We start from the raw sequence: 13,368 nt of genomic DNA on the forward strand, positions 1-13,368 counted from the left end.
ACTTTTACTTGTCCTCAAGTAAATAGTAACTTAAGAATCAATCATTGCAAAAATCAATAAAGTAATTCGTACTCAGCTCAAACGTACTATTCAAAAGAATCTCACTAATGGAGAAATTATGCAAATCAAAGAAAACTTGAATCATAAGAATTTTTTTTTAAAAGGTTGTAAACTCAATCATAGTTAGTCAAAAGATTCAAGTATTCATCATTTACACATGTTCACAACTTAGCCTAACTCATTATCAATTAATACAATTATAATGCACAACCCAAATTATAATAACCTTATTCAAGAAGGAAAACCTTTATGTTCAAATAAGAGATCAATAGGCATTTATATTTTTCACTTGCTTTGCAAGCTCTTTTTCTTAAATTTTCTTTTCTTTCCACCCCTTAGATTTACTTGATACTTGGAGTTTCTTTCTTTCTTGAGATGTTATGCCTTTTTACGCAAGTACAAAAATGGGTAATGAATGCACCTGGTTACTCAACAAAACAAAAAATCAAGATGCTTTGCATACTCATAATTTCAATTGCCTTTTTACGCGAAAATCAACATTGGTCATGAAGACCCCTAGTTACTCAGCAACTAAAACTAGCAGTGTAGAATTATTAACTTAGAGCTTTTAACTTACCCATATCATTTCCCATAAATATAGGTAAACCATAATAATAATAAGGGAATAATAACCTATATCATACACTTCTAATCATACCTATGTCAAATGTTGCTAAACTACTAATCATGTTCTTATGTAAATGATGAACACATGATCATTTAAGTGCAATCAACTCATGAGTTCACATTCATATGTACTTAAAAAGTAATTTAAGAACTAAAAGGTTTATCATAATAGCAATCTTTCATTGATTCTTTAGTATAGAATAATAACAAAAAGCTGAGTATAGAATAGTTTAAATTTTTTTACAAAAGTTAATGAAAAGCTACTAAATACTTGGCATATATAACATAATTACTCTAAGTCTCCCCCCCCTCCACACACACTTATTTTAGACATTACCCTCAATGTCTTGAACATAAAAGAAACACATAAAGGAGAAAAAGATAGAGTACTTCATTTGGAAATTGGAATGCCCTTTAAATCACCATTGGCCATAAGTAATCATCATCCCGTATAAACTTTAAACAAGCTTTAGAGAACCATCATTAATAAGAACTGATTAGCTTAAAATAAAACATCATAAATAAAACAGAATAAGAAAGTTATTATTACAAAATAAATGCATAACAGAAATGCTAAGTAGCTATAAAGCATGGAAATCCTAAGATAGCTAAAAATATAAAAGTAAATGTCCTACGGTAACCAAATAGCTAATTCCTAAAAATAATAAAAAACTTATGACAAAACTAGAATCACTGATGAGGCGGGGATGGCAATCTATAAGGACAAATTTCAATCGGTGTTTTATTAGCCATTCGATATTGTCCAAAGAGAATTATTCAAGTGCATAGCCCAATCTTTTCTAGATGGGCGCACTAATTTCTCAAGTATTAACTTAATTTTTCTATTGCTAACTTCCACCTGTCCTGATGTTTGTAGGTGATAAGGTGTTGCAACTCTATGAGTTACTCCATATTTCTTTAGTAAGGCACTAAATTTCTTGTTGCAAAAATGTGTTCCCCCATCGCTAATGATTGCTCTAGGTATTCCAAACCTGCTAAAAATATTATCTTTTATGGATTTGCATACTATCTTAGCATCATTAGTTCGTGTAGTTGTTGCTTCTACCTATTTAGACACATAATCAACATCAATAAGTATATATTCATAACCATGAGAAGGTGGAAATGGTCCAAAATCATTTGCTTATATTTCCGCTTCTTTGGCACTTATCACATTTAGCACAAAAAATATGAACATCTTTAAATAACGAAGGCCAGAAGAAACTTGATTGTAGAACCTTGTAGGCTATTTTCTTACCACCAAAGTGACCTCCATAAAGCATTTCATGGCAAAAGGCCAAAATGCTTTATTGCTCATCTTCAGGAACACATCTTCTAATCATTTGATAAGAATAATGTTTAAACAAATACGGGTCATCCTAATAATAATGCCTACACCCTGATAGAAATTGTTTCTTTTCCTGCCATGTTAAGTCAGTTCTCATAATACCACATGCCAAATACTTCACAATGTCAGCATATCATGGCTCATGATTTACTACAAACAATTGTTCATTAGGAAAAGTCTCATTAATTACTATTTTAGAACCAAGGTTATCAAAATCAGAAATCAACCTCGAAAGGTGATCCGCTACTACATTTTTACTATCTTTTATCTCTATATCAAATTCTTGCAATAAGAGCACCCGCCTAATAAACCGTGGTTTAGCATTAGGCTTAGTTATGAGATATCTCAAAGCTGCATGATCTAAATGAACAATGACTTTAGATCCCACCAAGTAAGATCCGAATTTGTCTAGTGAAAATACAACAGCTAGAAATTCTCTTTCAGTTGTCGAATAGTTTACTTAGGCATCATCAAGAGTTTTACTAGCATAATATATTACATGTAAAGCTTTATCAACTCTCCAGCCCAAGACTGCTCCTATAGCATAATTAGATACATCACACATGATTTCAAAGGGAAGAGACCAATCAGGTGCCATAATAACAGGTGCACTAATCAATCTTTCTTTCAAGATGTTAAAAGCATATAGGCATGCATCATTAAAAATAAAGTTAACATATTTAGCCAGCAATTCAGTTAAAGGACGAGCAATTTTAGAGAAGTCTTTAATAAAATGCCTATAAAATCCTGCATGGCCAAAAAAACTTCTAATGCCCTTTATTGAAGTAGGAGGGGGCAATTTGACAATTAAATTGATTTTTGCCTGGTCGACTTCAATACCTTTACTAGAAACAACATGTCCTAGCACAATACCTTGTTTAACTATGAAAATGACTCTTTTCCCAACTCAATGTTAAGTTACATTTAATGCATCTCTCAAGAACACGAGTCAGATTGCTTAGACATGCATCAAATGAGGAACCAAAAACTGAAAAATCATCCATAAATACCTTGATGCAGTCTTCTAACATGTCAGGAAAAATAGAAAGCATACATCTTTGGAGTATTGCTAGAACATTGCAAAGCTCAAAAGGCATCATTCTAAACACAAACGTTCCAAAGGGATATGTGAAAGTTGTCCTTTCTTAATCTTCAGGTGCAATGGGTACTTGGTAATATCCTGAAAGTCCATCAAGAAAATAATAAAATTAATGTCCTGCTAAACGCTCTAATATTTGATCAATAAAAGGAAGAGGAAAATTATCATTCTTTGTTGTGGCGTTTAACTTTCTATAATTAATACATATTCTCCACTCTATTGTCATTTTTGTGGGGACTAATTCCCCTTTTCATTCTTAACAAATGTTACGCCCGACTTTTTAGGCACTACATGAACAACGCTTACCCAATTACTATCAGCTACAGGGTATATAACACCCTCATCCAATAACTTCTGAACTTCTTTTTTTTACAACTTCTTTCATGCTAGGATTAAGTCGTCATTGTGTATCTCTAACCGCTTTAGAATTGTCTTCTAAAATAATTTTATGCATACACATTATTGAACTAATCCCCTTAATATCAGAAATTTTCCAACCAAAAGCTTTTTTTAAGTCTTCTCAATTCTCTAATAGTTGCCTCTTCTTCGAAAGGAGAAAGATCAGAGGCTATGATCACTGGGTATGTATTCTTTTCTCCTAAGAAGATATATTTAAGTGTGTTAAGCAACTCCTTAAGCTCAAACTTAGGTGGTTCATTAATAATTTCTTATTTGCTTTCAATGGGTGAATCTAAAGGTTCAATAGTATTTTCATCAGGTAACACTAAAATAGCTTCATCTAACTTATCATGTAAGTCTAAGACTTCTTCATCTAAAGTTTATTTATGCTTTTCCAATGTTAATGCAACTTCTAACTTATCATCCTTATCTTGTAAATATATTTCATAAACAAAATAATCCATGCAATCAACATACGAACATTCATCAATTGAAGTGCTAGGAGATATATTTAGAGAATCAAACACTTTAAATTCTACAGTCTCTCCCAAAACTGTCATAGTCAACTTCCCATTGTGCACATCAATAACTATCTTGGTAGTTGCCATTAAAGGTTTACCAAGGAATATTGTTTGCTCCTTATCCCTTGCTGATGCACCTTCCATGTCTAGAACCACAAAGTCAACAAGGATTATCAGTTTCCCTACCTGAATCAACAAGTCTTCCACTATGCCTCTTGGATACTCAATTGACCTATCAACCAGTTGTAGAGACATAGTAGTTGGCTTTAATTCTCCTAAGCCAAGTTGTGCATATATTGAATATGGCATCAAATTGGTGCTTGCTCCCAAATCCAACATGGCTTTAACAACCATTTTATCTCCTATTGTATACCAACGGTAAAGCTCCTAGGGTCTTTCATCTTAGGAGGTAACTGTTGTTGAAGAACTGCACTTGCTGTTTCAGATACCATAAATTCTTTATTGTTCCCATATCACCTTTTGTTGGAATTAAGTTCCTTAAAGAATTTAGCATAAGCTAGCATATTCCTAATCACATCCAACAAGGGAAAATTAATGTTAACCTTAGAAAGCATATCAAAAATTTTAGAAAATTACTTATCCTGTTTGCTTTCTTTCAATATGTTCGGGAACGGAATAAGAGGCTTAGAAGGCTCAGCTACCTTATGAACCTTAGGTCCTGAAAATGCCTCATTGTCTTTTTCTTTCTGCCCAAGATTGGACTCTATTCTTCCTTCTTTTTGTAAACCTTCTTCAGTTATCTTTACATCAACTAATCCATCTTCTTTTGATGTACCTGCGTAAGAAAAATCTTTCTCAATTAAATTTTTAACATTATTTTGAAATAGCTCACCATCCTTAAGAACAATGATTGCTTTAGCTTGCTCAGGTTGACTTGGCAATTTTCATTTCTTATTTTCTTGTACAGCTTTAGCAATTTGCTCAATTTGAATTTTCCATCGCTTCACTGAAGCTTCTATAGAATTAGTTTTCTTTTCATTCCTCTCCATTCTATCATGGGTAGCTGTCATAAAAGATTGGAGTGTTTCTCCAAACTTGGTTTTCTTTGAGGGGCTTGTCCTTGATTAGGGAATGGAGGATTTTGATCTCTTGGGTATTGAGGCTCTTGATTCTGATACCGGAGCTAGTTTTGGTTCCTCAATATTTGTGGTGGGTTATGACCCTTATTTCTCCAATAGAAATTTGGATGATTCCTCCATCCTGGATTATAAATGTTGGTGTATGGATTATTCCTAGGTTGCCTAGGTTGATAAGATTCCATCAAATTAACTTGTTCATAATCATCTCCTGCATAAATCTCGTAAGAGGAACAAACGTTAGCACCATGAACATAAATACCACATATACCGCATACCTCATTGCTTTATACATTCTTAGTTGAAGCAAGAATCTTAGCTTCTTTAGTTAATTCAGCTATTTGCATAGCCATCTCATTATTAGACACAACTTCATTCACTCATACTCTTTTTGTTCTCACACTCTTTTATTGTGAATTGGCTCCTAACATCTCAAAGATGTCATAAATCTCATTAACAGTTTTTTCTAGCATAGCATCCTCAGCTGTATTATCCACCATACATTGATATTGTTGTGTTAGACCATCATAAAATGATTGGTTAGTCATAGGAAGTGGGTATCCATAGTGTGGGCATTGTAGTAAAAGTGATTTGAAGCGGTCTCATGCTTCATGAAAGGATTCAGTATCCTTTTGATAAAAGTTGAAAATTTCAGCCCTTAATTCTTTGGTCTTTTGATGTGAGTAAAATTTACTCATAATTTTTGATAAACTTCATCCTAAGTTCTCAAAGAATTAGGAGGCAAGGTCATTAGCCAAGCCTTTGCTTTATCTTTTAATGAGTAAGGAAAACATCTCATCTTTAATTGGTCTTCATTTAGTCTAGATAATGAGAATGTATGAACTATAGCATAGAACTCTCTAATGAATGTCAATGCATCCTCACTAGGCATATACCATAGAATGATGGAAGCATATTAAAATGGATGTTCTTTAGCTCATAAATCCTAGATGCATCGCCTAAGACTATGCATGAAGTCATGTTACTAATTATCGGACGAGCATAGTCCTTCATGGCCATTTCCCTTTAAGCTACAATTTCTCTTTAGTCATTAGTCATTATCTCAACTTCTCCTTCCTACTCTTGTTCTAGCTTTTCTTCGAATTCAATTCCTCTTGGAGGTACAAACTCACTCTCTACCTCTTAGTCTCCTTATGCTTTTTTAACAATTGATCTCAAGTTGTAGGGATCTTGAGTTGATGAATTACATGATCTCATTTTCCTGCTAGGCATACAAAATCAAAGAAAAAATTTTAGATTTAAAAACTTAAAAATAGAATTTAAAAATAAAACAGAAATAAAACACATAAAAAAACACAAAAAATAATATTTGACAATTAATCAAATATAATATTGACACAATTCCCTAGCAACAACGCCAAAAACTTGATGTGTCTAAATTAGTACTTGCAAGTATATGAATCGAATGATAATTCGGGCAAGCTCACCATGACGTCGATCTCATAAGGAATTGTAGAGCATATATTATAAAGACCAACTACCACACAAAATACTGAAAATAAATATAAACACTCTAAGCCAATGTTTTGAGAATGATCTTAAGTTTAATAAAAAAAGTTAAATAACAAAAAAATAAATATGCAACTAGAATGATTAATATGAACTATATGATAAAATAGCATTTAGTCTAGCTTTTACTTAGTAATCCCCTTAATTCCCTTAAGTCCAAATCTAATAAATGAGACGGTGATGTGTCTTTTTTCCTAAGTCACTCAAGCTAATGATGCAACTTAGGTTTCTTATACCAACATAAATTAAAGTAAAGATGATATTTCTAATATTTTTAACCTAAATATTTTCATAACAAATATTACTACTAAATTGATATGATGGTCAACCAATAATAATAAATGAAACTAATGAACATATGAAGGTAAAGAAATTATTCATTAAACTCAAAATATATAAGGTTCATACATAAGTCAAAAGCCAAACTAAACACTTATGGAACTTAGCCTAACATATTTAATCCAACGATCATTGTGATTAAAGAGAAAGACTTAAGATTCATAAAACAGAGAACTAAAACTCCCTCAAAGTTCAAAGGCTCTTCAAGGAATGAAAAAGATTGGTCATCTTTCTCTATGTCTTCAAAAAACTTCCGTGATTCTTCGAAGAATGATGCAACTCAAGCTAGCTAGATGTAGAAGATGATGAACTATTGAAAATTCTACGGATAATAGTAGAAACCTCCTCTAGAGAGAGTCGTAATAGCCCAAAAACTCCCTGTTTTAATTAACCTCTACTCTTTGTAGAGATTCCCTCCTTAGAGTTCTTTTCTCAGCACATAACTACTATAGTTATCCCTTACTGTCCTAAATAAACTAAACAACTCAAAAGATAATTATTTACTAATTACATAATAATTACTTAAACCCCCTTCTTGGGCCTTAATAAATTAAGCTAGGCCCAAGCTATTGATAGCACACGTGTCTGATTCTCGAGCCTTTTATAGCCGCAGTCCAATTAAAACCCATTAGTGCATTTTTAGCTCAAATTCTCCTCTTTGACGATATTTCCTGAATTTAGACAAGAAAATTAAAGTGAGGTAAAAACACATATTTTCACCATATTATATATAGAAATATATTATTAAAACTCTAAAATATCCTTAAATATCTATATACAATTTGGATCGATCATGTTATGAAATATATTAACTTACAATGTGAAATTTATTTAAATTTTTTATCTATTTAGTTAGAATTTAATTTAATTATAATTAGTTTTTTTGTTATGATAATGGGAAAAAAAATTGTATTTTATTTCCGTGTTTCTATGCATTATGATGTCCATATCCATATCTCTTTAGTGCGTCAATTATGCTTCCGTTCTTAAACTCTATGCGGACATATGTAAAACACATTATTCCATATCCTAATATGATCAATTCACATTTATGACATTTTATTTAGTTTTACATTTAACTTTGTGTTTATTTCTAAAAGATCATAATAAAGGTTTCTTGTTTTTGTGTGTTGATTACGAACTTATTAATTAATTAAGTTTATATTTTTCACTTACTTTCATTGGATGGATATATATATATATATATATATATATATATATATATATATATATATATATATATATATATATATATATATAAGTTTTCAAAGTTCCCTCTCTTCAAGACTGATTTTACAATCAAAACTAAAGAAAGAGACATTCAAATTTCAAAGCCTTTTGAAGAGATTTATCTCTTAAATCCAAAGACCCTCCAAAAGCATATGGAAAAGGATTATAAATATATCCATATAGGCCTTGTCCAGGTAGGAATAAAGCCCCTGACCAGAGAAGGTTTAGATACTTCCATATTAGCAGTCCTTAGGGATGCTAGGTTTACAAATTTCTATGATTCCTTGTTAGGTACTGTTGAGTCGAGTCTCAATAAAGGACCTATTTCTTTCAATTGTTTTCCAAATATTACGATTTCTTTAAACAACAAAAATGTTTTAAAGAGCATCGTTCTTCAAATAAAGAGACATAATTACAAAATGCTTGAAGGATCTATTCCGATAGCATTAATTTTCAAAATTCATTACAAAGCTATGATTTCTGCCTTTGGTTCCAAACACAAACTTCACTCACCAAAAGGAGAAACACTGTTCCTACAAACAGATCTATCCAAATCCAACGCAACTATTCCAAAAACCATTCACCCAGAAGAATGGATCCTTGAAGGTGCAACCCAACCTACATCTCCAAAGCAAACAGAACCAAACACAAACCTTAAACACATAGCCCAATACCCATATGGAAAGGTAAAGATCACGTTCAACAGAAAATTAACCTCCTCTAGATTTTCTGATGATGGTTCTTCAACCTCGACCATAGATATTGGAAGGGTATCTAAAATACCTTATGTTATCTATGCTCCTTACAAAGAACCAATTCCATCTCAAACTCAACCCCGATATTCAACATCTGATGTTCCAAATACACTTCAGAATGTTGATTACCAAAGCAATATCCCCAGACCAGTTTACACTGATCCAAAGAAAGATGACGAAGATATAGAGATAACCTCTACCCCATCTTTACCATCACCATCAGCCATAACCCAAAACCTTGAAGCAGAGATCAACATGATTTCAAAAGAGTTTGAAATTGACAAAAAACTCTTGCATGAAGATTTCTATTCAAAGAAAAACCATCTTAAAAAACTTTGGTTTTTTAAGAATTTTTTAAAAGAAAAGGATAGTATTCAAGAAAGATACTATCAATTTTGCATTCAAAACAAAGCCCAAATCAAATTTTTTGATTGGTTTCAAATTTACTGCAAAGAAAATGGTATCCTTTATCCCTTTAAGGATAAGACTATTAGTCCTGTCACAGTAAGGAACAAAGCCCCTGAGTGGAAGGTAGGAGAAAACCTAACTGTGCAGTCTGAGCATCCTCCCCTTAGGAAGATAACCATTCCTTATGGAGAGAGTGAGATAGAGGCTACACCTTACAAACTGGTAGGCGAAGACCTAGATAAGAATGTCAAGAACATTGTTCAGCAGAACAATTTCTCAAATACCTGTCTAAACACTAGAGGAAAGCAACTGGTTAGGATAGAAAACCAGATTCAAAAGCCTCATGTAGTTGTGACCTCACCAATCCCCAATACTGGTCAACCAAAAGAGTCGAACCAGTCAGAAAAGCTTAAAAACCCAATCTTTAAGCCATATCAGCTTACAAAGCCAAGCCAAGACCATTTCCAAAAGCAATCTGAGTTTGCCAAAGCAGTCAGAGAACAGCTAAGTAGATTAGCCACCTCTGAGTCATCCAAAAATCTAGTACCAGATACTCCCCAAAGCAGTAGGAATATCAGTGCTTTAGATCAAGCCCAAAGCGATGAGTCTAACGATTCAGAGCTTGAAAGCCTTATTCAAAAACCCTTCAATATCAACAGATTGGGAATCCAATCCCCTAGATTGACCTGGAATACTCCTAGGAGTACTGCTCCAGATCTAGGAATTGAGAATAGGAACAACATCCTAACCGAGTCTAGATTCAATGCCTCCTCTGTCTATGAATGGATATAAATGGAATGTCTGAATACAATATCCTTGGTCTCTTGCAACAGATGACCATGGCAGCCAATGCCTACAAAACCCAAAGTGGTACCTCCGATAGAGCCATTCTTTGAGCTCCCCGATAGGCTGGATTTTCTGGCCAGCTTAAAGGATGGTGGGATTATCATCTCACTCAAGCATAGCAACTCCAAATCCTAGGTGCTATCCAAACCACAGTAGAAGGAACTCCCATTCCAGATGAAATAGGAAATCCAATTGAGGATGCAGTGTCAACTCTAATCCTCACTATTTCCCTTCATTTCATAGGAGACCCTTCTCTGCTCAAAGACAAAAATGCCGAGCTCCTTAGCAACCTTACTTGTAAGAAGCTTAGCAATTTCCAAACCTACAAAGACACCTTCCTAACAAGAGTCATGCTTAGGGAAGATTCTAGCCAACCTTTCTGGAAAGAGAAATTCTTAGCCGGTTTACCTAAGATTCTAGGTGAAAGAGTTAGGAATACCATAAGAGAAGCACATAATGGTCAAATCCCTTATGATTTCTATACTTATGGTGAGTTAGTTAGTCTAACCCAGAAAGAAGGATTAAAGATTTGTCATGACATTAAGCTTCAAAGACAGCTCAAATGGGAGATGAAAAAGACTAGGCAGGAACTAGGTAGTTTCTATAACCAGTTTGAGTACAACCCAATAGAGCCCTCTTCTAGTTGCAAAGGGAAATGCAAAGTTGATTCTTATTCAAAATCTTTCAAAAAGAAATGATTTTCCAAATATAGAAAGCCTTCTAAAAGCAAGGAAAATTTCTATAAAAAACCATCTTCTTCCAAATTTCTTTCAAAATTTCCAAAGAAAGATTCCAAAAAAGATTTTTCAAAAATTACATGCTTTAAATGTGGTAAGAAAGGCCATACTTCAAAGTATTGTAAGTTTTTAAAGAGACTCCATGAGCTCCAAATAGAAGAAGAAGTTTTAGCAAAAATTTCTGCTCTTCTAGTTGATTCTTCTGAATCAGAGTTCTCAAACAGTGAGGAAGAATTTCAAATTGATGAAATCAAAACCTCAACTGATTGTTCTGAGACAGATTTAGAAAGCTCTTCAAAGAATATTAATATGCTCACTAGGCAACAGGAAGCTCTTCTTGAAGCTGTAAAGCATATTAGTGATCCTCTTATTCAAAAACAGGTTTTAAAAGAGATTTTAAAAACTGAATCTCTGGTTCCTTCTTCTAGTAAGAATACTTATGATCTTACTATGATTTTGGACAAAGGGAAGAAGTTGAAAAACCCTCTTCCTACTGTTCAGGAACTCCATAAGGAGATTAGAACCATCAAAACAGAACTCAAAGAGTTGAAAGAAAAATAACAAAATGATTCTGTTTTGCTTCAAAGCCTGATCCTCAAGCAGAATAGTGATTCTGATTCTGATGAGGAAAATGATTTTCAAAACCTTGAAGTTTCTGAAAATGTTCCTGAAAACTTTATCAATGTTTTAAAGGAAATTACTTCAAGAAAATATTTGATTCAAATAAAGCTTGTTTTCCCTGGTGATTTCCAGATAGAAACCATCGCCTTGTTTGATACAGGAGCAGACCTCAATTGTATCAACTGCGAACTGGTTCCTAAAAGGTTTCATCAAGAAACAAAAAAAAGGCTGACTTCAGCCAATTCTTTAAAGATTAAGATTGCTGGTAAAACTGAAGCCGTAATTCTTAATAACAAGGAATCCTACTGCAACAAGGAATCCTAATGATGCAAATCCTACTAGCTGAAAGAATCCTATTCTAACAAGGAGTCCTACTCTAACTAGGAGTTCTACTCCTATAAGGAGTCCTAATAATATTGGGAATCTAAATGACATCAAGAATTCAAGTGACATTGGTGAATCCTAATCCAACTAGGATTCAAGATCCATTTCACATCCATGGAGACCTAATTACAAGGTCTAAGGCTAAAAAGATAAAAGAAGCTCTCAATGGGCTTATTTAAGATGTTTAGGCTAAGGACACATCAAAGCTTGAAAAGTTAGATTCAAATTCAAGGCTCATTAACCTAATTCAGTTTATTGGGCTTGAATAAATCTAATATGGGCTTAATGAGCATAAAGGAGCATATAAGGGAGTTTGGGCCTAATTAGCTCTACCAAAGATGGCTCATGTGTATGACTTAAAGAAACTATGGTTTCTTATTTTTTTTAGTTAGGACGTTTATCTCTATTCTATTTGAGTTATAATTCCTTAATAGCTTAGAATTAGGATTTTCTAAAGGCTATAAAAGCCTAGTACGAATTTTCAAATTAATTGATGATTCATGATTAATAAATTTTGTGCGTTTATACTCTATTCTTAGTTCTTGTTTAGAGCTAATTCGAACTTATTAAGTAATTCACTGTTTGTGGCGTTCAAATTCAATTTATCAATTTAGAATCCATACTAAATTGCGGCGTCTTCTACCTCTAATACTTTAGGTTTGATAATTTAATATTCTTGAAGGGTCTAAGATTTCCATTGATCTGGTTCTAGATAGATCTTGGGCATGAAATCAAACTCATGTACGAATTTAATTCTTTGATAAGGTTAGGTTTGTATCATGCCATAATGTATCTTTAATTTCCACATATTCTTTTGTTATTTTCTTTTGTCACTCTTCTTTATCCAAAATTTGTTTAAGTTAAAAAAAATCAGTTTCACTCTCGTGATCTTATTTAAATCTGTTTTATGATTATTTATGATTAATTGTTATAATCACATCTTTATTTGTTCCAAATTCTTTAGTCAAGTGCATTCAAAACAAGAAAATAAAAGGAAAAAAAGCTAACAAAAAGAATCAAATATAAAAAAAAATTATGCCTTTTGTTTTCTTCACTTATTAAGCTTAGTTAGTCTTTTATTACCTTTGTTCTTGTGTCTTTCATTATGTATAGTTTAATCTTGTTCATTAATTCTAGTTTAATTTTCTTATTTTTATGTTCTTGTGTGTGTTTTAAATTTGATTCATTGGTTATTGAATAGTTATAACTTTGATTCTATGATAATTAATTGATTTAGTCTTTATAAGAATAGTAGAGTTTGAGTGCTAAACACGTGAGTTGTGTGAGATGTTTTGTCAAGAAGAGTTTGCTAGAGGAAGTTGAGATCTTTCTTATCTTATGATAGATTGTGGGGACAAAAGAAAGAT

General features: G+C 32.7%; 1 protein-coding gene and 1 non-coding gene across 2 annotated transcripts; one reads left to right on the top strand and one right to left on the bottom strand.

Moving 5' to 3' along the window:
- Positions 1–3,913: 3,913 nt before the first annotated feature.
- On the bottom strand, positions 3,914–4,408 carry LOC107261040. The gene has a single exon (XM_015717553.2). It carries the CDS (start codon positions 4,406–4,408, stop codon positions 3,914–3,916), a length of 495 nt encoding a protein of 164 aa, XP_015573039.1.
- A 1,300-nt stretch (positions 4,409–5,708) lies between these two features.
- On the top strand, positions 5,709–5,816 carry LOC112534422. Its single transcript, XR_003078711.2, has one exon. It is a non-coding gene; the product is annotated as a small nucleolar RNA R71 (small nucleolar RNA).
- The last annotated feature ends 7,552 nt before the right edge of the window (positions 5,817–13,368 follow it).

Source organism: Ricinus communis, chromosome 1 (assembly GCF_019578655.1).
Source record: "Ricinus communis isolate WT05 ecotype wild-type chromosome 1, ASM1957865v1, whole genome shotgun sequence".
Classification (NCBI taxonomy): Eukaryota; Viridiplantae; Streptophyta; class Magnoliopsida; order Malpighiales; family Euphorbiaceae; genus Ricinus; species Ricinus communis.

Bases quoted from the DNA above. Each gene is read 5' to 3' on its own strand.
- LOC107261040 (XM_015717553.2), bottom strand. From the start codon at position 4,408: ATGGTTGTTAAAGCCATGTTGGATTTGGGAGCAAGCACCAATTTGATG.